This window comes from Dipteris shenzhenensis, chromosome 23 (genome assembly GCF_047967505.1).
Source record: "Dipteris shenzhenensis isolate YYH24624 ecotype China chromosome 23, Dip_SZ_1.0, whole genome shotgun sequence".
NCBI classification, from domain to species: domain Eukaryota; kingdom Viridiplantae; phylum Streptophyta; class Polypodiopsida; order Gleicheniales; family Dipteridaceae; genus Dipteris; species Dipteris shenzhenensis.
In genome coordinates this window covers 22,445,724-22,471,900 of record NC_141618.1, presented here as the reverse complement: position 1 = coordinate 22,471,900, position 26,177 = coordinate 22,445,724, and the positions used below count along the sequence as shown (strand labels likewise).

The 26,177-nt window shown below is 46.3% G+C and overlaps 1 protein-coding gene across 3 annotated transcripts in view; it reads right to left on the bottom strand.

Moving 5' to 3' along the window:
* The window catches only part of LOC147887121 (uncharacterized), a 189,252-nt gene that overhangs the window by 12,632 nt on the left and 150,443 nt on the right, over positions 1–26,177 (bottom strand). For all 3 annotated transcript variants that reach the window (XM_087394913.1, XM_087394915.1, XM_087394914.1), the window contains exons 24-30: positions 23,038–23,117; positions 22,878–22,940; positions 8,921–9,058; positions 8,676–8,764; positions 7,349–7,430; positions 7,152–7,235; positions 6,954–7,028 (exon numbers count right to left, since the gene is read on the bottom strand). In XM_087394913.1, coding sequence (XP_087251039.1) covers positions 6,954–7,028; positions 7,152–7,235; positions 7,349–7,430; positions 8,676–8,764; positions 8,921–9,058; positions 22,878–22,940; positions 23,038–23,117 — 611 coding nt within the window. The remainder of the gene's footprint in view (positions 1–6,953; positions 7,029–7,151; positions 7,236–7,348; positions 7,431–8,675; positions 8,765–8,920; positions 9,059–22,877; positions 22,941–23,037; positions 23,118–26,177) is intronic.

The window sequence follows — 26,177 nt, the reverse complement described above, 5'->3', positions numbered from 1 at the left end:
ATGTAAGAAAGCGGCTAGGCATCGCTGATCCGAAAACTGCAGCATGTGTGGGAGGGAGCCGAATCCGTCGCGGAAGAGGCAGTGGTACTGGCCTCGAATGGCATAATAGATAGGACATCTGAAAGCAAAGTGCTCCTCCGACTCGATCTCCTGCAAGTCGCAAAGTGGGAAAAGGCGGTCCTCTTGTGGGATACCCTCTGCGCGTCCACTCTCGATCTGTAATCGGTGTGACGAGACCCTAAACTAACCGAGGGAGATCCGGAGCGCATGTGGTAGATGAAGCTGTGTATAACCCGGAGGTGTGATGAAGCCCTCCTGTGAGGTCTGGAGGCAGTGTCGGCGATAGAAGTCGAGCTTCACAGGAAGCTCGGAGTGAAGAAACCATGTCCGCTAGGTGTGGAGCTGGAGCAGATCCGCTCGAATGAGCCGGTTGACCTCCTGGTCAGTGGGGGAGAGGGGAGATGGTGGAGCGTCGAGGCTGTACTGAAAAGGAGGCCATCGGTCTAAGTCGAGGCCCAATTGAGTGAACCAACTGGAAAGACGACTATACTAGCATCGCTGGTCCCCATCAACGGATAAGGCCATAGAGAAGGATAGGGCTAGCCAAGGTAGGCGGAGGTGACCATCGGCGGAGGAGCTGAAATCCCTGACTCTGTGAGATAGGTGATAGCCTGAAAAGCCGCATCAAGCTATAGGGGTGAGGCGCCGAACTCTGCTAGAATGATCTGGTGTGGTACCGATGGTTTGCTGCGGATCATCCGAGCAAACATCAGTATTTGTAGGCGCTCGACTCGAGCCCACTCTGTGTCTAAAAGGTCGACTCCCCACCAAGGGCTACCGTACATGCCTGTTGGGCGGACCAAAGAATCAAAAAGGAGAGACTTGGTCCATGGGTCCTGGAAGTGGGAGTGGTAGCACTGTCGCTCCAGCCTGGCAAGAGCGGCGTATCCCCGGCTGATCTTGGCCTGCATGGCCGGGCACATCGTGAAGATCAGGCCTAAGAAGACAACGCCCAAGTATGTGTAAGAGTCAACTATCTCAACAGGGTCGCCGACGAAGAGGAACTGCTCTCGGTGCATAGCGGGTCTGGAAGTGTTGAAGATCATCACCTTGGTTTTCCCAAGGTTGACCTTCAAGTCATGTGTATCACAGAAGACCTGAAGTCCATCCAGGTCTCGCTGAAGACCAGTAGCAGAAGAGGATAGTAGTACTACATCGTTTGCGTACAGGAGAATCTGGATGACAGCCTCCGCAAGAGAGCAGCCTACACCTCCGAGTGTCCTGATGGTCGTCTCGAGCTCGTCGATGTAGAGGCCAAATAGAGTCGGTGACAAGGGACATCCTTGTTTGACTCCGATAGTGCTCGTGATCTCTGGGGTCCAACTGGTGCCAATCCTGACCTGCCCCGTCACCCGCTCATAGAGAGCTACTACTGCCCAGATAATCACCGAGTCGTAGCCTAACTCCTGCAGACGTCTGATGAGTCGGGCGCGGGGAACGGTGTCGAATGCCTTGCGAAAATTCACAAAGCAACAATATACTCTCTGTCTCCTGTGTCTGGCCTCCTCAATGATCCCTCTAAGTGTAAAAATGTGATCGTAAGTCGAGTGATCCGCCCTGAAGCCGGCCTGTCCGGATGCCCTGAGCCCCTGTACCTCTACGCGAGCACTGACCTCGCCATCTAACACTGATGCATAGATCTTGGACATAACATGTCCAACCATGATGGTCCTGTAATTCCCTGGATCCATGGGATCTCCTGCTTTGTGGATGGGTGTGATAGTGTTCAGGGTCCAGGCTCTAGGGCCGTGGCAGACAGCTTCATTGAACAGCGTTGCCAGGATGGGGGCTAGAGTTTTGATGCCATAGGCAACAAACTCTGTGCATAGGCCCTCATGATCCTTAGCTCGACCGTTACGAAGCTTATGGGCTACGTGGGTGACTCCCTGGGTTGTGAAGAGGATACAAGAAGTGGGGCGGGGGGTGGCTGAGAGGTCGGGAGGAGGCTGATCAGGGATATCATAGAGTGTGCGTGCGTAGGTGTGCCAGAGGAAAGTGTCTATGAGGGGGGAGGGGGATCAGCGTTCTAGGAATTTCCTCCAGAAATCCTTGGAGTTGCTACTAAACAAAATGTTCAGTAACGTATTCTCATTCTGGCGCAGGAAGGCTAGCTTCTTGCGACGGACTAGTCGACGATAATCCCTGGTAAGACGTGGCTTGGCCCTAGCGTTTCGCTGGGTCGTGAGTCGGAGTGTGCGGCGTAATGCTTTGCACTCGTCATCATACCAGCTGTTGCAAGGGGTGGAGCCAGCGGGTGGAGGGCGGGTGGACCAAGTAGTGGAAGGAAAGATGTGGCGGGCTGCATTGTGAAGGGAGTGGGTGATAAGGGTGGCTCGGTGATCTAGAGAGGGTATGGTGTCTATGTGTCTGAGGAGGGAGGCTAGGTGGGCTGAGTAATCAGGTGGGAGGTTATGATCGAAGTGTATATCATGATAGGTAGTGTAGTGCGGGGTGTGGCTGGGAGGGGCTCGGGGCGCAAGGATATGAAAGAACAGGTAAGTGTGATTGGCTCCTGGAGGTAAGGGTGCAGGGCGGAAGTCAGTGATCTGTGGGACTAAAGCAGGAGATCCCAGAATGTAGTCGACGACACTGGCTCCTCCGCCATGTGGGAAACATGTGAAACCAGAGGAGGCAGGCCACCGGTCTAGTCCATTGTAGATGACCAGATCATGTATATGTCCAAGGTCCAAAAGAGCCTGCCCATACCCAGTAACGGGAGCGCGACTGTCAGCCGAGGAGCAGGGGAAGCCCGAGTCCTCTGTGTCCATCTCAGGTAATAGGACCGGATCTAAGTGGAAGTCCAGGAGTGATGTCTGATGTGCACCTGTCCTTGCGTTGAAATCCCCAACTAGGAGGACCTCTCCGTATCTAGAGAACTCCACAATGTCTGAGTAGAGATCTAGATAGGGGGATACCCCCGTATCCTCATGAAGCATCCGTGCGAAATGTGACGTCTCAGGAGGAAAGTAGCAGACTGCAATAAAGAGGTGGCGTGTGGAGGGGCGTCGGAATCGGAGCCATAGGTAACGGGCATGGACATCCCGTCTAACCACGGATGTCAAGCTCGTGAGTGCTGAACGAAGGAGTACTGCAACTCTGCCTGACCCTCGGACCCCCCCAGTATATCTGGTCTCCTCACGGAATACTGACTCCCAGGTATAGCCACTGACCGAGGGGAGAGGGCGCTCGGGGCTCTCATGTGTCTCTGTATAGAAAACGATGTCGCGTCCAGTGTATGACTCTGAGAAGTTCCCAGGGTCAGACCATAGGGTACCAATACAGTTCCATATGGTGCATGCCAAGGGTACTGTGTGCTGAGTCTGAATCTCATAGACCATGTCTCCCTATTTGGGGGGGGACTCTGCTACCGTGTCTGGAGTACTTGGTGGGGCTCGGCGGCGAGGGCCAACTAATAGGCGGCCATCTCGGACGACAGCCCACTTCTCCTCCTGACGGGCTACATCTCGCTGCTGAAGCAAGGTGCGCCGCTCTTCCACCTGCATAGGTGTGAGATCCTCATCCATGAAGATAGTAGGGTGGTCTCGTAGTGTAGCACGCTGCCTAAGTGCTGCAAGTCGAGCCTAAATATCGCTGAATCGGATGATGAGTCACTGTGGGCGCGTGGGGTCCCGTCCTGTGCGCCATGCATGCTCGATCCAGGCCGAGGGTAGAGGTCACGAAAGCAGTCGCGTCCGCTAAGGGGGTGAGTGAATCTGCGCGGGGGATACCTCGTACTCGGATGTTGAGAGCCTTACTGGCCCTCTGTTCCTACTCGGCGATGGTGGCTGAGACTGCTGCTTTGGGTGCCCGTCTCGCAACGTCCACCCATCCGGTAGTCTCCGCAATAGCAGTCTGGATGGTAGCGATCCGCTCCTCCACCTCTGGTGTAGTGCGCGGGGCCGCTGTGACTGTAGCAGTGAGAGAGACAACCTCCTGACGGAGGTGAGTGATCTCCTGGCGCATGCTCTGAATAAGCTGATCTTGTGCTACGGTATGATCCCGTAGTCGATGTAGCTCCGTAAAGATGTAATCTGTCGTCTCAGGTGGGACCCGGGAGGGTGCGCACTGGGACAAGGCATATGGCTGAGGGGGCGTGGGCGATAGGCTGGCTGTATATGGCAGAGGAGTGGAGAAAGGCTGCTGAGAGAGAGAGAGAGAGAGAGAGAGACAGAGACAGAGAGAGTCTGAAACAGAACTACTGCTACTACTAACTGGAGCAACACTAAAACAGTCGATATTATAGAGACAAGGGAAGAGGGGAGAAAAAGATCTACTACTCGGTAATCAGACATGTGTCCCATGGTAGCTCACACGAGGCTAACTAGCAATAGCTAGTATTATGCCCTCTTGTATATTCAACCACAAAGAGAGTGGGTACAAGCCGAAACGTTTGTCAATCAGAAGATGTCCTAGCAACTGAAGCCATTTTTATATAATTCGAGTGAGAGGGCCAGCATTGGGATCAATGAGTTGCCCTATGACACGTGGCATGCTCACATTTAATTCCCACAATAACTACACGAGTACATGAGATTAAAAGAAACTGGAAACCTACTGGAACAAAATAGGAGTCCATCACTTAAGCTACCTACCCTACCACTTTACTAATGTAACAATCCCCTCCTGTTCAACTTGTGTTCTCAAAATGGAATTGCACAAGAATCGCACCTAGGGTAATAATGTTAAATCTAGAAGGCTGCTATTGTAGTTACAGAGCAGTAAGCATCCAATAGGGCTCCTATGACAGCTTCCCAGAAAACAATCGTGGTGTCCTTCAGGTCTGAATTTGTTGGTGTAGAGAAGACAATTGGAAGCCCATGTACTCAAGAACCTGTAGCATAACGTCCCTTACAGAAAAGAGCACCAAGAATTGAGACTAGCAACGAAGTAGCCTCATCATCCATTTGATGTAGTACTCAGCCACTGTCTTGTTTCTCAGAAATTTGTCCCTGTAGCCCAGTATTTTCTGGGGTATATTATTACTCTATTAGGCCAACTCATCTATAGGAGAGAGCTTGAGTGGAACAATCACCTCAGGTTCAACATGTTTCTTCAATAAAGATGCATGCAAAACATTATGGACCCTTGAAGTGGGTGGTAGTTCCCACTTATAGGTCAGGTACTCCTACCTTCCCAATAACTGGGACCGTAGAACCTGTGAGCAAGATTTTTATTGGTATTTCCACTCAAAGAAGCATACCTATGAGTTTCAAAATAAAGAAACCTGAAATATACCTCAAGCCATTTATTTACCCTTTCAGTTTGATCATCAGTTTGAGCATGGTAGGTAATGCTAGGGGTTAATTTTGTGCTCAATTGCATCAACGATTCCTTCCAAACACTGCCCATAAACTTTGCATCTCTCTCACTGCTGATGATTTTATAACAACAAAAATATGGTTCCACCCTTTTGTTGTAGGATGTAGACCTCTCATAAAATGCATGGAGATATGAGTCCACTTGCCTTGGGGAATGCGCAATGGTTGCCAAATCTCCAATAGATTTAAGTGATCCACCATTTTTGTTGACATGGGACCGTGGAGTGCTAACTTAATATGTCTTATGTTACTACCCTCACGTTAGATGGATGGCAAATCTTTCAAGAACAGGCATCCCACTTCACGTCATAGGTCTCTGGTGCCTTAAGCATATTTGCTTGCCTTGACACTTACAAACCAATGACACCATGACTATCTGCCAACGATGATTATTTTGCTTAAAACCATTGCAACCGCTAATCTACTCCTAATGAAAAGTACCTCAATTTTATAGTCATTGCTAATAATGCTCTTTTTCCTACTATGACCAATGATGTTACCAACAACAGTCTCAATGCATGGAGACTACTGCCAATGTTGCCAATACTTGTCTGCCAATGATAATCTCAACGCTGCCAATGCTTATCCAATGATGGATCTTGGGTCCCACACCAGATCCTCCTGGCTGAGTTCAGAGTTGCACCCCTCCAGCTTGACGCAACTAGCAGAGATTTTGGTTCCACAACCACAAGTTACCATGGCTGGTCCTATCTGCATCCATGACATTAGTGGCTGAGGGAGATCTTGTACAACACCACATGTATAGGACCTGGTTAGCACCTCATGAGAGTCTGTGAAGCTCAGCTTTGACAGAGAGCATTGTCTACAAATCTCCGTGAGGGTTTCATCAACCTGCCAAGCTATATCTGGATCCACCTTCCCCACATGTTGAGGATCTCAATCGAGTAGTTTTGCATTTCTTCTCACTGATTACGCATTGAGACTGAACGGGGAGAAGGTTGAGTCAGAGGAGAAAACCTCTCTTGCCTCCTAGCCCATAAAGCCATGCAGCGATTTTTCTTCACAAGGCTTTACGACACAGAGAATCGCTGCTCAGGATATAAAGATTAGATCTTGAGGCCCAGTTGGAGTCTAGACACAGAGTGATTACAGGAGACACGGACTAGCAGTCCCCAAGGACAGATCCGCCAACACACTGACCCTTGATATGATATGGTATGCCATGTACTCCCCCCCCACAGGAACCTCATGCTGTGTATCTGCTTTTGATGGGTTTTTTAATATAAGTATTCGTAAGGGTGTGGATGCCCACTTAGTGGCCCCACCCCTTCATGTTTTCTCATTGTATATGGTTTTTTCAGTCTTCAGTCTTTTGATAACTCTAATAAACTTTCTTTCTTTCTTTCTTTCTTTCTTTCTTTCTTTCTGCTTTGACTCCTTCACCTACTCAACTCTCCTTGCTACCATAGCATCCCCCTCCCCCTAAACCCCAATCATCCTTGCTAGCTTCCCTTTCCACCAATTACCTCCGTTTCTTTCACAACACTCCCATCACTGCATCGACTCTTCACCTTATTTCCCTTTAATTAACAACAGACACTTCTGCTAGCTTACCAGCTCCCAGAACCATTTGATGATTTGACTGTCTTTTGTGTAGCCTCCTTGATAGACAGTAACTTTTTCTAAGGCCTGCCACAGTGAAATAAACAAATTATATATGATTACCTCCCTTGTACCACAGTACAAACATTAAAGAATTTAATAATAAAATTTATTTAGCTAGCTTCTGGTCTTAAAAGAGAATATTCTCACATCAAAAGCGAAATGAGGAAGCCCACATATGAGCAATTCCAGCTCCTCATAATGAAACAAGCGAAGAGCATACCCGCCACAAACCTGTGGATAGCCATGCTTTGATGTTCAAATAATTTTCGGTGCAACATATAATCAAATAATCTACACATAAGATGATTAAAGAGCTCAGCACAGAATAGCAACGAAGAAAGAACCTGCTGAAAGCCTCTATTGAAGGCTGAGAACTGGTCCTTAATGGATTCTTCAAGTATGTAATTCACATACAGATCTACATACCTGAAAACAAACAATTGCTCATGTAAGTTTAGTTACATCCAAGTTTGAGAGGTATAATTTACTCTGCAATTGCTGCCCACCATGTAACTGGCCATATAAAGGACAAGAGGTCACCTCTTAGAACTACAATTACAAAAATGTGTCCTGTGCATATAAAGCACAGGAGTTTACTTCTTAAAACCACAACTGCGACAATTTTTGAAGATGAATTTCCATGTTGGCCAACATAGAAGAAACAATGGACAACAGAGATCCCCCCAAAGCAAGGCAGCTTGTTCATAGCCTCAGACGGCAACAAGGGTGAATTGAAAGTCGGGATGGGTGAGAGAATGGGTGCCATGATAGAAAACATTCTGATTTAAAGTGGTAGTTGTAGCCCAGGAGAACCAAGAAACAGAAGTATGGTAATTAATAGGGTGACTTGAAGCAATCTACCTGGAATTTGGAAAAATATTAGATATAAGTAGAAGTAGCCCATGTCATGCATACATGAAGAAGCTTGGGGATTAACGTTTCATGGGGGCACCGTGCGGCAAAAAAATAGTCAAAACTATGCTTAATATCATTTCAAAGAATTGATCAATTGCATCCCTGTATGTACTAGATGCAACAATCTGCAATGAAACATTTCCTTAAGAATATGTCCGCGCCTCTAATAAGAATGCAAGTCCACTCTAGCACATTCAAAAAACCAGGGTGTTGCTTTTACTCACCATACATTTAAGCGAGGAAGGTCCCATTGTTGTCAACAATAGAAGATTTGAAGCTCTCAGAAAAAACAAATAGAAAATGAACACAAAGTGAACGGTCTGCCTCTGACAGATGTTACTCCTCTCTACAACATTAAAATGGACAAGTTGTTGTGCATGTGCCTTGTTACAGTCCATTTGATCCCATATCATAAAGTACAAAAGGTTACTAGTTTTGAGAAGATGTTGGAAATGTGCACATTTTGTTTTTTTGTCAAATCGTCTCCTTATTGACTATAATCTCCAAATGCTAAATCTGTGCAACAATCCCACTGGCAAAAAAAATAGACATGGATCCCTCATGGGAAAAACAAAGGATGCCTCAATTACTGAAACTGGTTTGGAGTACTAGGGTAGCAATAACACTATTCAAATAGCTCAAATACTTCAAGAAAAAATGACAATGCTTCAAGACAGAATGCCAAGTATAGATTTGAGAATGAAATAAACCAGGGACAAAATTTTAACAGGAATCGTGTGATATATAAGCACTTACTTTTCCCTGTTTTCATGTGTAACGGGAATTTCACCACCACCAGACTGAAGATCGTAAGTTTTCAACTCCCCAAAATAATCATATGAGACCTAAGTAAAAAACATTTTCAGTCCATTACACATAGCTTAGGATTTTCTTGTTAATCAGTTTGTCTACTACAGATTACATACCCTCTACCAATCTCCATGCTTAGCTAAAACAGCTGGTCCATGAAAGAAACTGTGCACACATTCAAGGATATATACCTGAAAGGTCAATGAAAATGTATTTTCGACATCACCATCAAATTGTAGAAGTTTCTGGAGACTTCTAGCAACATGTGGCTGTAGATCTTTAAGATCCTGCAATTCAGGTTTCAAGCCTAGTAATTTCTTGTAGACAACCTGCAAATCAACCAGACCCACATGCAGGTGAATATTCATTCACAATAAATAGGACTCCTCACTTCTTGCAGATTTCACAACTGAAATATTTTCTAAACATTTGAAGATGATTTGAAAAAAGACGTTTGAGAAGGCTGAAGCTTTCCTGCACTTCACTATGTTTTCAGCCATTATATTGACCATACATGAAGTGGCCCATTTCATGTCATCTGTTTGAACTTAACATAAGAGTTGTCAGTTTTCATGTCATCTCTATGAACTTATCTAAATGTCACGTCTCTATACTTATCTATAAGTGTCTCATGACGCAGAACTAATCATGTAAACTTTAAAATGACGTGGTTGGAAGATCGAATAATTTTCACCAAAATGTTCAAAAGCACAAAGCTTTTGGATGTTTAAAATGTTTGGTTGCAAAAGCAGGCCCTTAGGCAGACAATCCTTGGGTGTTTCCCCTTCTATGCCCAAGGCTGTCAACCTGAAGTCTAACTCTACCATACAGGAAGGAGTTACACAGTATCTTATCTGACTCTACCTGCGCTAGGAAACAAGATTACTCATCCCGCATCAATCACTTATGCCTGCAGAGCGATGGGAGCCTCAGCCCAAGTTTGTTTCAAAGACAGGTAGACCTTAGCCCAATAAACCTTCTTTAGATCCCTCAGCTTTAGCAGGACTGCCCAGAATAAAGCACTTTTTGCTGGATCAGAAACATCAGAAGAGAGGCTCTGCATAGCTGTCAGTCTAGAGCCTTCTTTTGGTCAGTTGCATCAGCAGTGGCAACACCCTATTCTTTGACGCCGTCTTGGAATAAGGAGAGAGAGCAGAAATTGGCTCGTTTGAGGGTAAGCCATATCCTTTGTCTAAGCAGGCAGAGAAGATTAGCCTAAACATGCTGCTAATTTCCCCCGGAGACATCGCATTTTTCCTTGGAGATTTGGGACGATGGAGAGACATCTCCATACACTGTCATACCAAGATATCATGGATTTTTCCAGTCACAGAGAGGCCCTCCTTGGACACATCAATGCAGGCCCATCGACCGCCACGTACCGAGATCATTGATTTTCACACGACCCCATTGCGTTACCTGACATCAATATACATGAGGCTGGTTTCTCACGAGTATCCGCAAATCGTCGATCTCCGGTCATCTCACATGGACATGCCTTTATTGAAATGGGGAGGATGCATGATCTGATCATATACAATGGTCTAGAGAGATGGCCATTCCTTGGTGGGCTCACTTGTTTCCCGCATGAAGAAGCTTTCTTTGTGACAACTTCTCAACTAGCATTTCATGACGAGATATACTCAATCCTAAAGGGGCATGATCCGAATGCATAAACACATAGTCAACCCACATTGTGCACGTGAGATTGTCATAATGTTGTAGATTAACCTTATACCAATGATCCAAGCGAGCTTGATAACAGGACTATGCATTATGTTGGAAAGTATAGCATGGCAACATGGGATGTAAGTCCTTCCAAAGATAAAAAAGGCTTAGCTGAAGCAATAATTGAGACCAATGGTGTCTCTCAGAGGCCAACATATGAGTATTACCAAAAGTATTGTCTCCCTGCTGTGGGGCTCCACAAATATAGGCATGATGTCTCCAGGGATACCGTTGCATAGCGTCCCAAATCAAACCTCTACTGCAAGAGACTTGAGGTGCATAGACTGATGCAAATTCAAATATATCTCCTTGGATAAGACACTATATAATAATCCAGCTGCCTTGGTTATCATTGAGTGCAACAGCTGGCTGAAGATCTCATGCATGCTTCACCAAAAAGACTACACCAAGTGCTCTCCCGCACAAAAGATATCATACCCAGCAAAACGACTTTGGCATCCTGCATACATATGTTGATTATGTTCTTGCAAAGCCATTATATCTGGCTGCATTTGATTGAGATACACCCATATAAGTTTCCATTTACTTGCATCACATAAACCCTATACATTAAGCGTCAAGCATTTGATTTGTGAAAGCATATTTACAGTTTATGTACATGTCATATTATCCAAAAAATAAGAAAATCAGGCCTGCATAGCCTCCTCCAGATCCGTGATGAGATCTTGATGAGGAGGTGCAGCCTGATAAGCAGGCATCAAACCAGCAATTTCTTCTTCTAAAAATAAAGTATGGCTTGCTGTCACAGCAGCCCATGTAATGCCAATTCCAGAATTTTTACAGGAGTCTGACCATTTGAAGACAAGTCATTCCAAGTCCTAGGAGGTAGAGGTCTCCTAGCTGAGACCATCCGTCTCGTAGTCTACAAGGATTCATTACTATTTTTATCCTTGAGCTTGAGCTGAGGTGTCCAAACTTCCATTAGAATAAAGTTGTGCCTTTCCCTTGCCTTGTGCTATAGGAGGTGTTTGCATTTATTTTTGGACACCGAAGGGCCAAGGGCATCCTTATTCTACACTAGAGGAGGCATGGCATCCGGGGGCATTTTATGCAATACCAATGGAGACTATGAAGCCATATGCCCAAACTTTTTGCACCCAAAGCATGCTCCTGCAAAAAGAACCCATTTCAGCCTATAAAAAGCACTTCCCATAGCCACGTTATTAACAATGATGGAGTAGGATTCGGGAGTGGGGACTTATCCTAGAGAATGCAGAACCTGTTAGAATTGCCATTTGGGCGAGGTGTACATACCACCTTCCTCAAGGATGCTGCAATTTTGGGCAAGAGTGAAGCCAAGCATTGAGGAAAATCCACCACTTCAACCTAGACCGGGCATCGATGCCTGATCAATGCTTCGTAATCCCGAGTAGGCGACTTGGGCAAGACATGCACCATTTGGTGAAAAGCAATTGTTTGTGCCGTTCGTGCCATGATAACCTCAAAAAATCCCTTAGCTGCATAATGCAACCTCCCAAAGTTCTTGGTAACTAATTGCCCACATCAGCTACTACAGGCATACGAACCGGGAAGAAGATAAGGAGAGCGTGCTTGGCATATTCCCGTATTGAGTCTACTATTTCATAATTCCCACAGTGGGAAAGAATAGCCCACACATGTTGGGGATATTGCCTCCCTGTGAGCTGCACCCCCCCCCCCCGGCCTACTCTGGTCTTCTACCCCGCCGCTGGTCGACCGGGCGCTACGCCAGGGCTCCAAGATGGGGGCACGATGAGCTCGTGACACCCCCCTGTGACATTGACGCCACAGCTCATGGGCTATGGCCTCCGTTCAGCTCTCCTCTCAAGGGCGTGCTCCAGCCTGCGACCTTGAACAGTAGCTAGGCACTACTCCTACAATTGAAGACGTCCCCAACTCGCTCGCCTTTGCTGCATTGCAGTGAAAGGCAAGTCTGTCGCCATAGCACTCGGGTTGTGGCCACCACGTACAACAACCCGCCTTCGCAAGGGCTGGCTGTAGACAGGCCTTATGCCCCTCCAGGTACCACTCTAGCGCCCAAGCTCACCACGGACCGTCGACCAGCTGAGCCTTAAAACAGCCCTTGTTCCTTCCACTCCCATCTTGGTTTTGAGAGCTTGAGCTTGCTTGTGCAAGCATCTTTGCGAGGCTCCCTTTCAACCTTTCTCCTCTATTGAACCACCTCCAAGTCTTCTCCTATCTGAAGTTCAGCTAGAGAATCTTCTTGGGCGGTGGCGTGTTCGTGGCTTCTTGGCTGACCTTTTCCTCACGGGCGCTCTCCTTCCCTCTCTTTTCACCCTCTTCTTCCCAATTCCCGCCATTCAGCGGGAGGTGCAGTTTACTGCTTAGCCTGGTGACTCGGCTCTTTGATAGCGACCCTTGGTCCGGCCAGAGGGGCTGCATGGCAGCACCTCAATATCCCTTCCATAGGGCGGGCCTTTGGCATAGTTTTAGAGTACCCCTCAGAGTCAGAGGCGGCAGTGGTGACGGATGACAGAGTCCCTCGACTCAGGCTGGTGGTAAAGAGTTCAGGCACGCTTCTAGTGCTGATCCTTCTGGAGACCTTGGAGAGAGGCATGCTTCGCCAGCATGTGGAGGGCTACGGTCTACCAGGGCAGCGTTTGAGATGTAGGCAAAAGGGACACCTAGCCACAGATTGTACGAGGATTGAGCAAGGCGCATCCCTCCTTACAGGAATCACAAGGGCAGCATAGTAACACAAGAGAGGGCAGGACTCGGAGTCCACCCAGGCAAGTGGACAGCAGGTGGAGTCACAGACTCCTTGGGTGGAGCCCTCAGAGGGAAGATGGACCAAGGCTGGGAAAAAGAAAAGGAGCAAATGAGCCAAAAAGAATCACAGACATCGCAAGAGGAGAGCACAAACAACCGGCTCAGGCACAAGGAATTCAAGGTGGTGACGCTGCAAACAGGAGCATCACGTGACCCAGAGAGTGCTCTCGACTTTGGGACATTCTTCGGGCCCCTCTAGAGGAGAGACTCCTTGCCCATCACGGGACCCACAGCAGCATCAGGAGCGGGCATCAGAGATCCCTAGATCACCAATGTCCCCGGCCCCCCCTTAGAGATTGGAGAGGGCATCACAGGGACCGCAGGTACCACTACCGCACCAACATTCTACACCCCCTGTAGTGACAACAGCTGAGCCTTCACCACCCCCTAGGATCCACCTGCCCCCTCTCCGCCACCCCTTTTTGCACCTTCCCCACCTCAGCCTTCTCCCCCCGCCCCTCCTACGATGGTTACCCTCACTACCCGCCCTTCGCCGTCAGTCCCCTCTCCCTCCCCACAGACAGCAGCAACCTCGCCCGAGGCCTCCTCCTCGGGCACTCCTCCTGGCCCGGTGTTGGGCTCCCCTCCTGTGCGTAAGGGGAAGGCACAATCTTCTATGCCTACCTCTCCCAGGCTGCAGCCCACTCAGGATACAACCTCTTCTCACAGGTCCGGGGGGAGGGCCTTCGACACTAAGCCCTCGTACTTTCACATGCGAGCGGGTCGGCCATTGCTGAGAGAGTTTTGGCGACTGGGGCCCTGGAACTATTTGGAGATCCCGAATACGTACCCTATGCCCTTGGAGCTGACCATTCTAATTCTACAGCCCCGAAAAGGGGGCATCAGTGCAGTGGGCTCCCACACCCATCCAGTTTGAATCCTCCATTTCGCCTCCACCAGGATGGAGAAGTGGACACCATAGTTTTTTGATGAGATGATGGAACATCAAGTATACCAGATGATGGACGAGTGGATGGGACTTGATCTCTGGTTGGCCCATGGTAGCTCTGCATATTTTCAGCTTGGCTTTTCTCCAGTAAAGCCTGGATCAGACTTGGCTGTAGCTGTGATCCGCCTACCTACAAAGACACTCTTTTCACAGCTTCACTATTGGACGCTTTAGCAATGTGCCGACCTGCGTAGATGTTTCTTTCATGCAGCATTGGGCTCGGAGAGCGGGGACCAAGCTAGTGCGACACTAGTTCGTCGGCGCATAGATATCGATTATTCGCCATCTAAATGCCCGGCAAAACACTAAAATCCGGCTTCCATGAGCAAGCTCCCACACACAAGCGAGCCTTGTTCACTACCGTCCCATCTCCATGAGTTTGTCGGTGGTGAGTTGGAATGTGCACAGGCTTCATGACCATGTGCGCACCCAGCCGTATACATCAGGAATTGCAGTGGGCTCTGGCTCAGACCCACAAGAGATCCTTGAGATTACTACATCCTTTTATAGCCAACTTTGGAGGAGGCCTCAGCTACCACGCTTCTGGCTAGAGAGCCAGTTTGGGAGCAGGGCAAACCAGTTTTGTCCAGCAGCGCAGCATCCTAGATAATATCTTCACTTTCTGGGAGGCAGTTGACTGGGCCAGGGAGGAGGCACAGCCTCTTGCTATCCTTCTCCTTGATTTCAAGAAGGCTTATGATAGAGTTGAGTGGTTCTTCCTGGAGGAGACTATGCACCGACTTGGCCTTTCAGAGAGGTGCATCAGAGGGATCTCAGGTCTATATGCAAGCAGCTCCAACTAGGTGATCATCGGAGGCCATACAGGCGAGATCTTCCCCCTCCACCGCTCATTGAGACAGGGATGTCCCTTGGCTCCATTTCTTTTCCTTTTTGTGGCGGAAGCCCTCGGCTATTTCCTGCGTTCTCAGACACTTGGCCTTACAAGGATGAGGTTGCCGATCCGACAGGAGGAGGATCTCCTTGATTAGGATTTTGTAGATGATACAGCGCTCTATGTTGACGGCTCTACAGCCATCCTAGAGAGGGCCAGAGGTGCGTTATCCATTTATTGCAAGGCCTACAGAGCTCTCATAAATTGGACCAAATATGTTGGTTTCTTCATAGGCACGCAGGTGAGCCAGGAGGTTCCAGGCTGGGGCACAGATTTTGGCTTTCGGTGGATCCCGAGAGGAGAGACAGCCAGATACCTGGGCTATCAGGTGGGTATCGATATTTGGCAGAGCAACATTTCTGCCCGGTTCTAGAGAGTGTTCGGTGGAAGCTCTTGTGCTGGAGCTCCGCGAAACTCTCTTGCAGGCTGTGCTTTAGTGGTGAACCTGGTACCCCTTGCCACATCCTGATACATTTGCTTCTTGTTGGTGCTTTCACCAAGGTTGCATGGGACAGCTAAGCCGATTGGTTCAGAACTTCCTCTAGTCGGGATCAGATGGCACCCGCAACACCAGAGCCAGGGTGGCTTGGCAGACAGTGATTTTGCCCCAGGCACAGGGTGGACTTGGCATTATTGATCATCAGATGCAGAATAGAGGCCTCTCGAGCGTGGAACCTTGGAACCTCCTACTACAGCAGGGGGCTTCTTTGGAACACGCCTCGCACTGGGGCCAATGGCAGCAGTCCTACAGGTGGATTTTCTCCGAGGCTCTGATGATTCATCCGGGCGGCTAGGCCGTCTTGCAAAGAGGAGTTTGAGAGACAGCCGCTGATATGGCACCCGGAGGTCAGAGACTCGGAGGAGCGCATGCTTGGGCAACGGACTCATATCAGATGGGCATAGTGGGACGGTGGACCAGCCCGATCCTTCTTGTCGCAGAGACGGCTTCCTAGAGAAATAGAGGCTCGTAGACATGCTTTCTCTTACCTCCAAGGAACAGGCAACAGGATACAGGAGATTGAGGAGGCGATCCTGGAGTCTTGGTGGGAGGGATTATGGAGCCCTTGGACCCCCTATTGCTGGTCGGGACAGTTCTCACGGACATGAGTACCGCTCCGAATACGCTTATTTCGGGAGACTGCTGGCTTCCCCTAGTCTCCCTTGTACCAAGTGGGACCGGGAGGATATCTGTAGGCTGAGTTGAAGATGGCGGAGGAGACAGAGGTGGACTTAGAGAACTTAGAGTGACAGAGGGTCAGGATAGTGGGCCGCTTGGGCACGGCATGGTACATCGACCCTCCATAGTCTTATTGACCCCGGAGGGATCAGTATGACGCTTATGGATTTGGAAGGGCAGACCTTTTATGTGGCCTTCAGTGGGACCTAGGGGAGTGGTTGTGGCCACCAGCCCGCATTGGACACTCAGACCAGGTGGAGGGGGTCTCTTTCTTATCGTACACTACTCGTATTGGGCATCGTTTACAGCTTGAGGCAGCAGCATGGTTCTCCACAAGGGAATGTCACTGGATAGAGCAGGATGTCCCGCGAGAGGTCATAGGTCGCTTTTGGCCTCGCCTTTGGACGAGTCTACGCCCGCGGAAGATCTCTTCTTTCTTTTGGTTGTTGGCACATGAGAGCATGCCCATTGGCCTGTGGCTGGAGCAAGTGAGGATAGATGGCAGATGCATTGGTTGTATGGATGAAGTTCTGGAGACAATCTTGCACTGTCTTTGAGACTTCCTTGTCACACAGCAGATATGGCTAGCATCCTTCAGGATTGTTGCTAGCACGCGGAGGATGAGCAAGGATTTCATGTGGGGGATGGTGGCTTGGCTCACAAAGGGAGGCCACGCCTTTGCGATTGACCCTGTCATGCCGGCTTACAAGATGCATGGCAAGAGGTTTCCCAGATTGAGGTTCACGACGCAATTCAGCCCTCCCGTCCACGTCCACCACCTCTCTTGGAGGATGGTGTTTGGGAGACTATTTCCAGCATCACTGCCTAGAATGTCTGGGGCTCGATGCAGCCGGGTGATGGGAGTCCAGTTAACTTCTCTGACAGCTGCCCTAATAGAGCCATTTCACGGGATATCATCTTCACCCTATGCGCCATTTGGGAGCACGGTACTCCAGGCTCGAGAGCGACTATCGAGAGGTGGGAGCGCTTCCACCAGACATGGCTAGCAGGAGTATTCTATACCCTTTCCGCAAGAGGTATTCGTTGGGCTTATAGACCACCATCATGGTTGCTAGCTCCTATTTCGGAATCTCTATAGGCGATGAGCCATGAGATCCGAAAACGGAGTTTATTCTTGAAGTTGGCAACTGTTTTCTTTTCTTTGTTTTCATCAACAGCCCTTTGGAAGCTGGTTGTATGGTTTTTTAAAGCATTAATAGAATTTACATTTTTTTGGAAAAAAAAAATCCCACAATGGGAGGGGCATTTTCCAATCCTTTCTGGTATCCTCAAACTGGGCGATTCATGCACTAGAGTTTATTTGCATTATCAAAAACCCAAGGTGGGGGCAAAAGAACCTTATACAAAGAAGATACTGTGATATGAGATAATCTCAAAGGACGGGTTGATGGTCCCGAGGAATGAAGAGTCCAATCTTCAAGCCTGTCCTGAAGCTCAAGTGGGAGTACCGGCAAAAAGGGCTGTAGCATGTAAGCAATGGTTTGCCATAGAGGGCAATAATGCATCCCTAAAACATATTTCGGGCGGCCAAAGGAAAAGGTATGATGGTACCATCATCATGAATTACATCTGCCACAGAGCGAATCCCTTTGAAACTAATAAAGTTAGGAACGTCTAGGTGCTTGTAAAGCCAACAGAGAATCAAAGGACTTCGACCAATGTATACTTTCCAGCCCTTAAAGAATTTCCCTGTAAAGAGTCACGGCCATGCCATTCCAATCAAATAACATTTCGGAGACCAAAGGACAGCAGCCTTTAATCTTCCAATCAATAATGCCAAGTAAAAAATCCCACTAAGTGGGCTGCCAATAACCAAAAGCACAGGTGGTAATGTGCAAAAGCTCCGGCTATGTTTGGAATGCCAAAAAGTTTCCATAATGGCTGACACATAGCATGTAAGGTCTGCCTTGCCAAACATGATCAAAGGCAAGTAAAACGCAATGCATGCCACCAAAATGGATTGGACTATTCTTAGGCGAACATGTAACAACCAAGTTGCTATTTTCTAGTGTTCCAAATTTTTCTTCAATTTTGCAAGCACCCAGTTAGTTTGTCGACAATGAGTAATCGTCCAACCCAAAGGATAACCCCCCAGCCATAAAAGACTATGCCAGTCTTTAGAATGCAATGGCAAGAGCTTAGATTTCTCAAAATTCACATGTAGACCAGAATTTAGACCAGCAGCCAGGCCGTATAATGATAGAGTATGCATAAGAGAAGAAAGATCCCTCTCAATATTCTTTGGAGTGAAAAAAAAATCATCAAGATATGCCTGAGCAACCATAGTGCGGCTTTCAAGAATTTCCAATCCACGCAACATGTTTGTAGCCACAAAATGATCCATGTATTGAAGCATTGGATGCATGACTATCATATACAACAACGCACTAGTTGCATTTTTGTGCCAAAGCCCAAAGCTTGCATGGTCTATGAAATAAAATTCCATTGAACTGTGTCAAAATCTTTGGCAATGTCAACCTCCAACAATTACACATCCTGCTCCGTATATTTGGCATTTTCTATTCCAACATAGGCATTTGAACTATTATCAGTGATATGCCTACCATGAACTAGCCCATATTGGGTAGGATGGAGACCATCATGTAAAAATCCTTTGATGCGATCTTATCACATATCTGCTTCTTTGGAAGAAGCTTGACAAGCCCTTTCTTCCATGAATCTGGAATTTGTTGGTTTTGCCAAGCACAATTGACCATTTGCAGCAAGGTAAATTTGATAATATCCCAAAATGCAAGAAAAAATTCAACAGTGAGACAATTCCATCTTGGAGACTTCCATCTGCCACATGGTTTAATTGCATCAAATAACTCCCTTTCAGTAAAAGGTTCCTCCATCTCCAAAGCCTGTGCACGAGAAACAATGGGAGAGACATGCAATAAAAGCTATTGCCATACAGACAAAACCTCCTGTGAAGGGAGATCCACATGCCCAAACTATCGGGCATTCGAGAGGAAGTCCAACAATCATCAGGCATAAGCACTCAGCAAATACTTGTAGACTACCTCTTGTAATGCAAGCTTTTGAAAAACTTTTTTGAGAAACAACCTTTATCCAAAAAAGCCCTTTGTCTTCCTCTTGTCTCTCATTTAGAAAGCTTCCTATGATCATTACATTGTAGACAATGTTTTTCCTAGCATAACGACATCCAAAGGCAAAGGCCGAAAATGACTAAGCTTAGTCAATGTTTGGCAAGTGTTTTTGGCCTAAGCAATAGTGTCCCTCAATGTCTTCATGTAGTTCTTGCCATAATCACAAATTGCTTAGATTCTAGCAACAAAAGCATCCCATGCATAATCAACATCGATATGGCTCTGATGTGAAAGAGGCTTAATGGCATCAGAAACCATTGCCTTGAATGCATCATGGTCCACATAACTATTATTGACAATAAGAGGCCTTCTTTGTAACAATCTGTCAACCGGCATGTCATGAAGAGAGATCCTCAACCATAAAGGACATGATCTGAATGTGTAAAAGCATAGTCAAACCACATTTTGCAAGTGAGATTGTCATAATTTTGTGGATTAACCCTATACCAATGATCCAGGCGAGCTTGATAGGAGGATTGTGCATTATTTGGAAAGTATAGCCTGGCAACATAGGCTATAATTCCTTCCAAAGATCAACAAGGCTGAGCTGAAGCAATAATTGAGACCAATCATGTCTCTCAAAGGCCAACATATGAGTATTACCAAAATCTCCACAAATGAAGGCATGATGTTTCCAGGGATACCGTTGCATAGTGTCCCAAATCAAACCTCTACTGGGAGAGACTTGAGGTGCATAGAGGGAGGAAAATTCAAATCTCTCTCCCTGGATAAGACACTTGTATAACATTCCATCTGCCTTGGTTATCATTAAGAGCAAAGCTGGCCGAAGATCATGCTTCACCAAAAGTACTAGACCCGAGAAAGAGTGCTCTCCCGCATAAAGATATCATACCCAACAAAATGGCCTCGGTGTCCCGCATACATGCTGATTATGTTCTTGCAAAGCCACGATATCTGGCTGCATTTGATTGAAATACACCCATACAAGTTTCCATTTCCTTGCATCACATAAACCATGTACATTAAGCGTCAAGCATTTTATTTGTGGTGGCAGCATATTTACAGGTTATGTACATGTCATATCATCAAAAAGTCATGCCTACATAGCCTCTTCCGGATCCGAGATGAGATCCTGATGAGGAGGTGCAGTCTGATAACCAGGCATCAAACCAGCAACTTCTTCTTCTGGAAATAAAGTACGTCTTGCAGTCAGTCACAGCAGCCCATGTAATGCCAATTCCAGAATTCTCTGCAGGAAGCTGACCATTTTAAGATGAGGCACTCCAAGTCCTAGGAGGTAAGAGGCCTCCTAGCTGAGACCATCCGTCTCGTAGTCTGCAAGGATTCATTGGTATTTTTATCCTTGAGCTTGAGCTGAGGTACAGAAGGCAAAGCACCTGATGCATTTCCATTTGAATCAAGTTGTGCCTTTCCCTTGTCTTCTGCAGTAGATGTTTTAACACCTTTATTTCTGGACATCAAAGGGCCAGAGGCATCTTTATTATGCACTAGAGGAGGCATGACCTCCGGGGGCATTTTGTGCAATACCAACGAGCATCATGAATCCATATGCCCAAACTTTTTGCACTCAAGACATGCTCCCACAAAAAGACCCCATTTCAGCCTATAAAAGGCACTTCCCATAGCCACGTTATTAACCGTGACAAGATAAGATTCAGGAGTGCGCTTATTTGTATCCCAGAGAATGCAAAACCTATTAGAATTGCATTTGGGCGAGGTGGACATACCACCTTCCCCAAGGATGCTGCAATTTCACGCAAGAGTGAAGCCAAGCATTGAGGAAAATCCACGACTTCAACCCAAACCGGGCAGCGATGCCTGATTAAATCTTGGTGGTCCCAAGTAGGCGACCAGGGAAGACATGCACCATTTGTTGTCCATATAAAAGAGGTGAATGTTTTAGAGCATTTGTTTGTGTTGTTCATCTGCCATGATAACTTCAAAAAAGTCCTTAGCTGAATAATGCACCTTGTGTACAAAACAACCTCCCAAAGTTCTTGTTAACCAATTGCCCACATCAGCTACAGCAGGCATACGAACGGAAAGAAGATAATGGGAGCATGCTTAACTAGGTCTACTATTTCATCAACATCAACATCCACCATAATTCCAACAATGGGACGAGCATCTTTCCAGTCCGTCCTTGTGTCTTCAAACCCTTCATGCATAACATCGAAAACTAACTATGCCTCCTGTGAGTGGTAGACAAGGTCATCCTGACCCAGAGCCTACTTTTGCTTCTTGTGCTGAGCCAATCGTTCTTCATTGAAAGTCTTTTCAAATTCATACGTTGCTATTGCAAACGAAGAAAGAAGAAAGGATGAAGAACCTTATGCACAGAGAAGGGTTAATAGTGAAGTTGACGGTCGTTACTACCCAAAAGGAAACTCAGAATACATATATAGATGTATGTACACACACACACATATACATATATACGTGTGGGTGGGTGGGGCTGGGTGGGGGGGAGCATAGAGCAGGAGCTATGGCGCGCCTCCTCCTTGTTGCTTTCTAGGGTTTGTTTCCCTCTGCAGTGTCTTTGGTTAGGGGCTCCATCACCCCCCAACAGTCTCCTGCTCTCCTTGGCGGCTTGTTTGAATGCCTTATGTTGTTGCAACTTGTCTTCTAGCTCCATGGCCCGGTTCTTTGCTGCGTTTTGGCGTTCTCTACGCTGCCGTAGTTTGGTTCTACGCCCCTCGAGTTTCCTTGATGTGTGTGTAGATTTTAGCGACCTTCTTGCTGTCGCCACCTTTCTCCTCGCCTATTATCTTTGCTCGTTTACTTGTTTCTCTCTTCTGCGTCTAGGGGTTTCTTCTAGCAGTACTCTATCGTCTATTTTTATTGGCTCTCTACGCTTGTTTTTTAAACCTCTGTTCTCTTTTTCGTCTATTTATAGAATTTCGTTTTTTCCTTTCCAAGCTCTCTTTGCTGAGGTTTTTTTACTCACCCTGTTATCCCTCTTTCTATGCATGTACCATCACTCAAGGCTTCTGACTCGCTTGTGACTTACCATGGACTGGATCTGGACCTAGACTTTAACCTTAAAAATAAACTTCAAAGAAATATCGAACTACAAAGAATTTGATCAATCACTGCTGCTTTTTCTAGAATTGACTGGCTGTCTCAGACTTGCATGTGTGTCTTTTGAATCGAAATTTCTGCTCCAGCCAAGTGTGCCTCAAAATGCACTTAGCATTTGCATCAACATTTGCATTCTTCAAAATAAAACTGGCTTGTTTTGATTTCATCAATTTATATAGCAACTAGTCGCCACAAGATGTCAGACGTCTTATGTAGTGTCCCAAATCTAATCACACATCAAGCCCCCTCAAAACAATCCCCCCTTCCCTATTCCAGGTTTAACAAAATGATGGCACACCTTTTTTATGTAGCAATGAAAAAATATATGCTTCTTTATCCAATAAGCAAACCAATATTTAACCAGAACAAAACCGGAGAACAATTCCCAAGGCAAATGTCAAAATGAAAAGCTACATACAAGAGGAAGGTGGACATCGAGTATCACATTGTTGTATATGCCTAGTCCTAGTATGATGCCCACCTGAACAAACACAAGATTAAGCATCATCATATTCCTATTCAAACCTTCATATCTCACAAAGGTGTTTTGTGCAAAAAAAGAAAGTCTTCTCATGTACCAGTTCAAACGTATGTTCAGACTCCATTGAATTTGGATTAAACCAAAAGTTGCGTGTCTCATCATCATATGTGAACATTCCTGCACAGACACTAGAAAGTCACAAGTTGTGCATCTACCACATATACCTAGATGAATCCAGGAACATTCCCAAACTCATCCTCTAAAAACACAACATAGTGCATTTTCAATCTCACGATAGTCACTCATAAGATTGAAAACCATAAACTCCATCACGCATGGTAGGGACGAGCTACCATGACATCCCCATTGAGGTCATCAATGCCCAATAGTGGCTGTAGACCATAGTATAAAAATATGCTCTCACACATACAAATCCACACACCCACACATACTTGAGCATCCATTTATACAAAGTCTTTGTACTGAGTTTCTGTCGGCAGTCCGGAGGTGAAGGGCAAACTCAGCCATGACGAAGAAGGAGAAGGCTCATCAAAAAGTAGTCCAAAATCTCTTCATTCAAGCTACAACTGCTTGTAAAGTCTAAACAGTTTCATTTTAGTCTCTCCCAAACGAACATCTAAATCTAGCTGATAGGGCAATGCACCATTTCGCAATACCAGCAGGCCGCAACTTGGACGAAAACTTCACAAGGTGAAATTTGCATCTCCGCTAATACGACAAAAGCATTTACCTAGATGAATCCAGGAACATTCCCAAACTCATCCTCAAAAAACACAACATAGTGCAGTTTCAATCTCACGATAGTCACTCATAAGATCAAGAACCATGAACTCCATCACGCATAGCAAGGACTAGCTACTATGACATCCCCACCGACGTTATCAACACCCAACACTAGGTGTAGGAAAGGTATATAGCATGCTTTGAAAGCCATCTAATATCTAATCAAGTTCAAACTAGATGTAGTTTTAGATGGACCTATTTCTCTTGATTAATTCTGAAATATTTAATATGTAAACTCTGGGAATTCGAAAACGTATCATTTGAAGTGATGCCATGCTTTCTTCAAATTAAACTGTCAATATCAAGTTCGATAAAAGCAAGAAAACCTTCAACCTGATTGGCTGACCTGTCACCATGAGCCTAAAGGCAATCCCTGTAAGCTGCATAACCTTCATCATGAAAAGGTAACACGAGGTGACAATAGCAAGACGAGATTAAGCATGCTTGCCTCATGATTGTCACTTTGTGAAACACCAAATCCAAAACATTTGTTACACTCAAGTTGAGAGTAACATGACCTCGGAAGGGTCACTGGACATTTTCCTTGGAAGGATCAATGTTTGTATTATATTTGTTTGGGCTTCACGTAAATGGTCAAAAGGAATCATGTCAAGGTCCTTGGTGAGGGTGACATGGCACAAGACTAGGTGGATCTAATGCTAAGAGGCCTAAATGCATTAAATGTGCCAAGGGGCAAATGAATTAAATAATATCCCGAGGGGTAAAATGATGCATTTAGGTGATGCCCTCAAATGATGACATGTGGCGGACTAGCTCCATCTAGGGATATGTGGGCTCTATGTGTAGCATGCAGGAGCTTCTACTTACGTTTTTTTTTTTTTGGAGCTTGCTACAGTAGGGGTTGGCTAGGTGGAACATAGTTGTGCCTATGCCCGTGATTTGACAGAAAAGTGAGGCTGTTATGATTGTTGATTCGTAATATTTGGTATCAAAGCCGTGGTTGAAGAAGGGTACTTGGCTGTGGGAGTTGGAGCGACGCTTTTCTTAGAAGTGCAAAATACGTTTGAGGTGTAGATCGTTGATGATCAGAGTGGCACAGCAGAAGTTGATGTTGAGTAAAAGACTAAGGTTGTACGTCGTACATGTGTAGATCGTTCGCATCTGGTTCGTCAACGTTGGGTGTGCGTTATGTGTGTGACAGCCGATTTCACCATGGTTTAGACTACATAATGGCTCACTTCATAGGCGAGGTCGCAAGAGTCTATGACTTTAGGCAGAGGGCTGCTGTGTCGTTTCGGGACTTGCGGTGTTATTGGGAGGTCTTGGTTATTGATATTGTGAATGCACACAAGAGTAATAGTTCACGTCTCATTGGAGGAAGCCATGGAGTATAGTGCTCGTTCAGTGTGAAGGTGATACGACTGATGGCTGCCAGCAACGAGATGATTAGAGCGTTGATTGCACACACCAACTGGTGCGTTAAAAGATTCATAAAAAACTATGATCTGTGGTGTGACACACGCATATCTAGACTGCGGTCTAAGCATGGTGGGAGTCACATAGATCTCTTGGATTCTTTGTCAAACGCGATGGTGGCTTAGTAGTGAGGGACCTTCTGAATTTCATCAGTGAGCTATTGCGCAGATGGTGGTTGGATGCAAGCGGTGGATTCAAAAGGTTTTGTTATCAGTATTGGTAGTGCACTTAATGGATTAAGACCAGACCTGGTTCTTGGTGGTTCATCGAGTCATTAAAGGCTGCGCATTTCTATTCTGCATAGAGTGAGAAAAGTGACCAGGGAGCTTTCTATTCTCTCTTTTATTTAGATGGTTTGCGTATAAGCTTTCCATGTGTTTGCTATATTTAAATTCTTGTGCAGTTATTTGAGATTGCAGATATTTCCCTAGTATAGGGAAAAGGTATGCATCTCGGTTGTGAGTATTTGGAAGTTGGGTTACAAATTGTAGATACAGTTTTAGGCGGTGTTTTATTTTTTTATTTTTTTAAACACCAATCAACCTAAATGGAAGTTGAAGAAGAAGCTTCTAGGGTGGATCCCGTAGAGTCGGGAGTCCATCCAACCTCGCAGGTGTCGCGCCCAGCAAGCCATAAACTGTCTGGTAGAGTTGCATATTGGAGGATGCCTTGCAACAAATGCTAGCTCAACAATTGCAAGCAAACGTAGGGCAATCCAAGCTCAAAAAATTTGTTCATAGTATGTCTAGTAGACCATCTCATGAAGAGAAGGGTAGAGCTTCAATGGAGCCTGAAACCAGTGTTCATACAGTCGAGCCTAGGAGGGGTAAGGTGCCTAATATTGCCAATTATAGGCCAGATAAGTATTCTGGTCGGATGTCTGACCGTAGTTCCGATATCATAGAGACCTGGCTACACAAATGGGACGAGGCCTTCGCCATTTGTGAAATTAGGAATGATATCAAGAAAATCCGCAAGGCCACCCACATGTTTAAT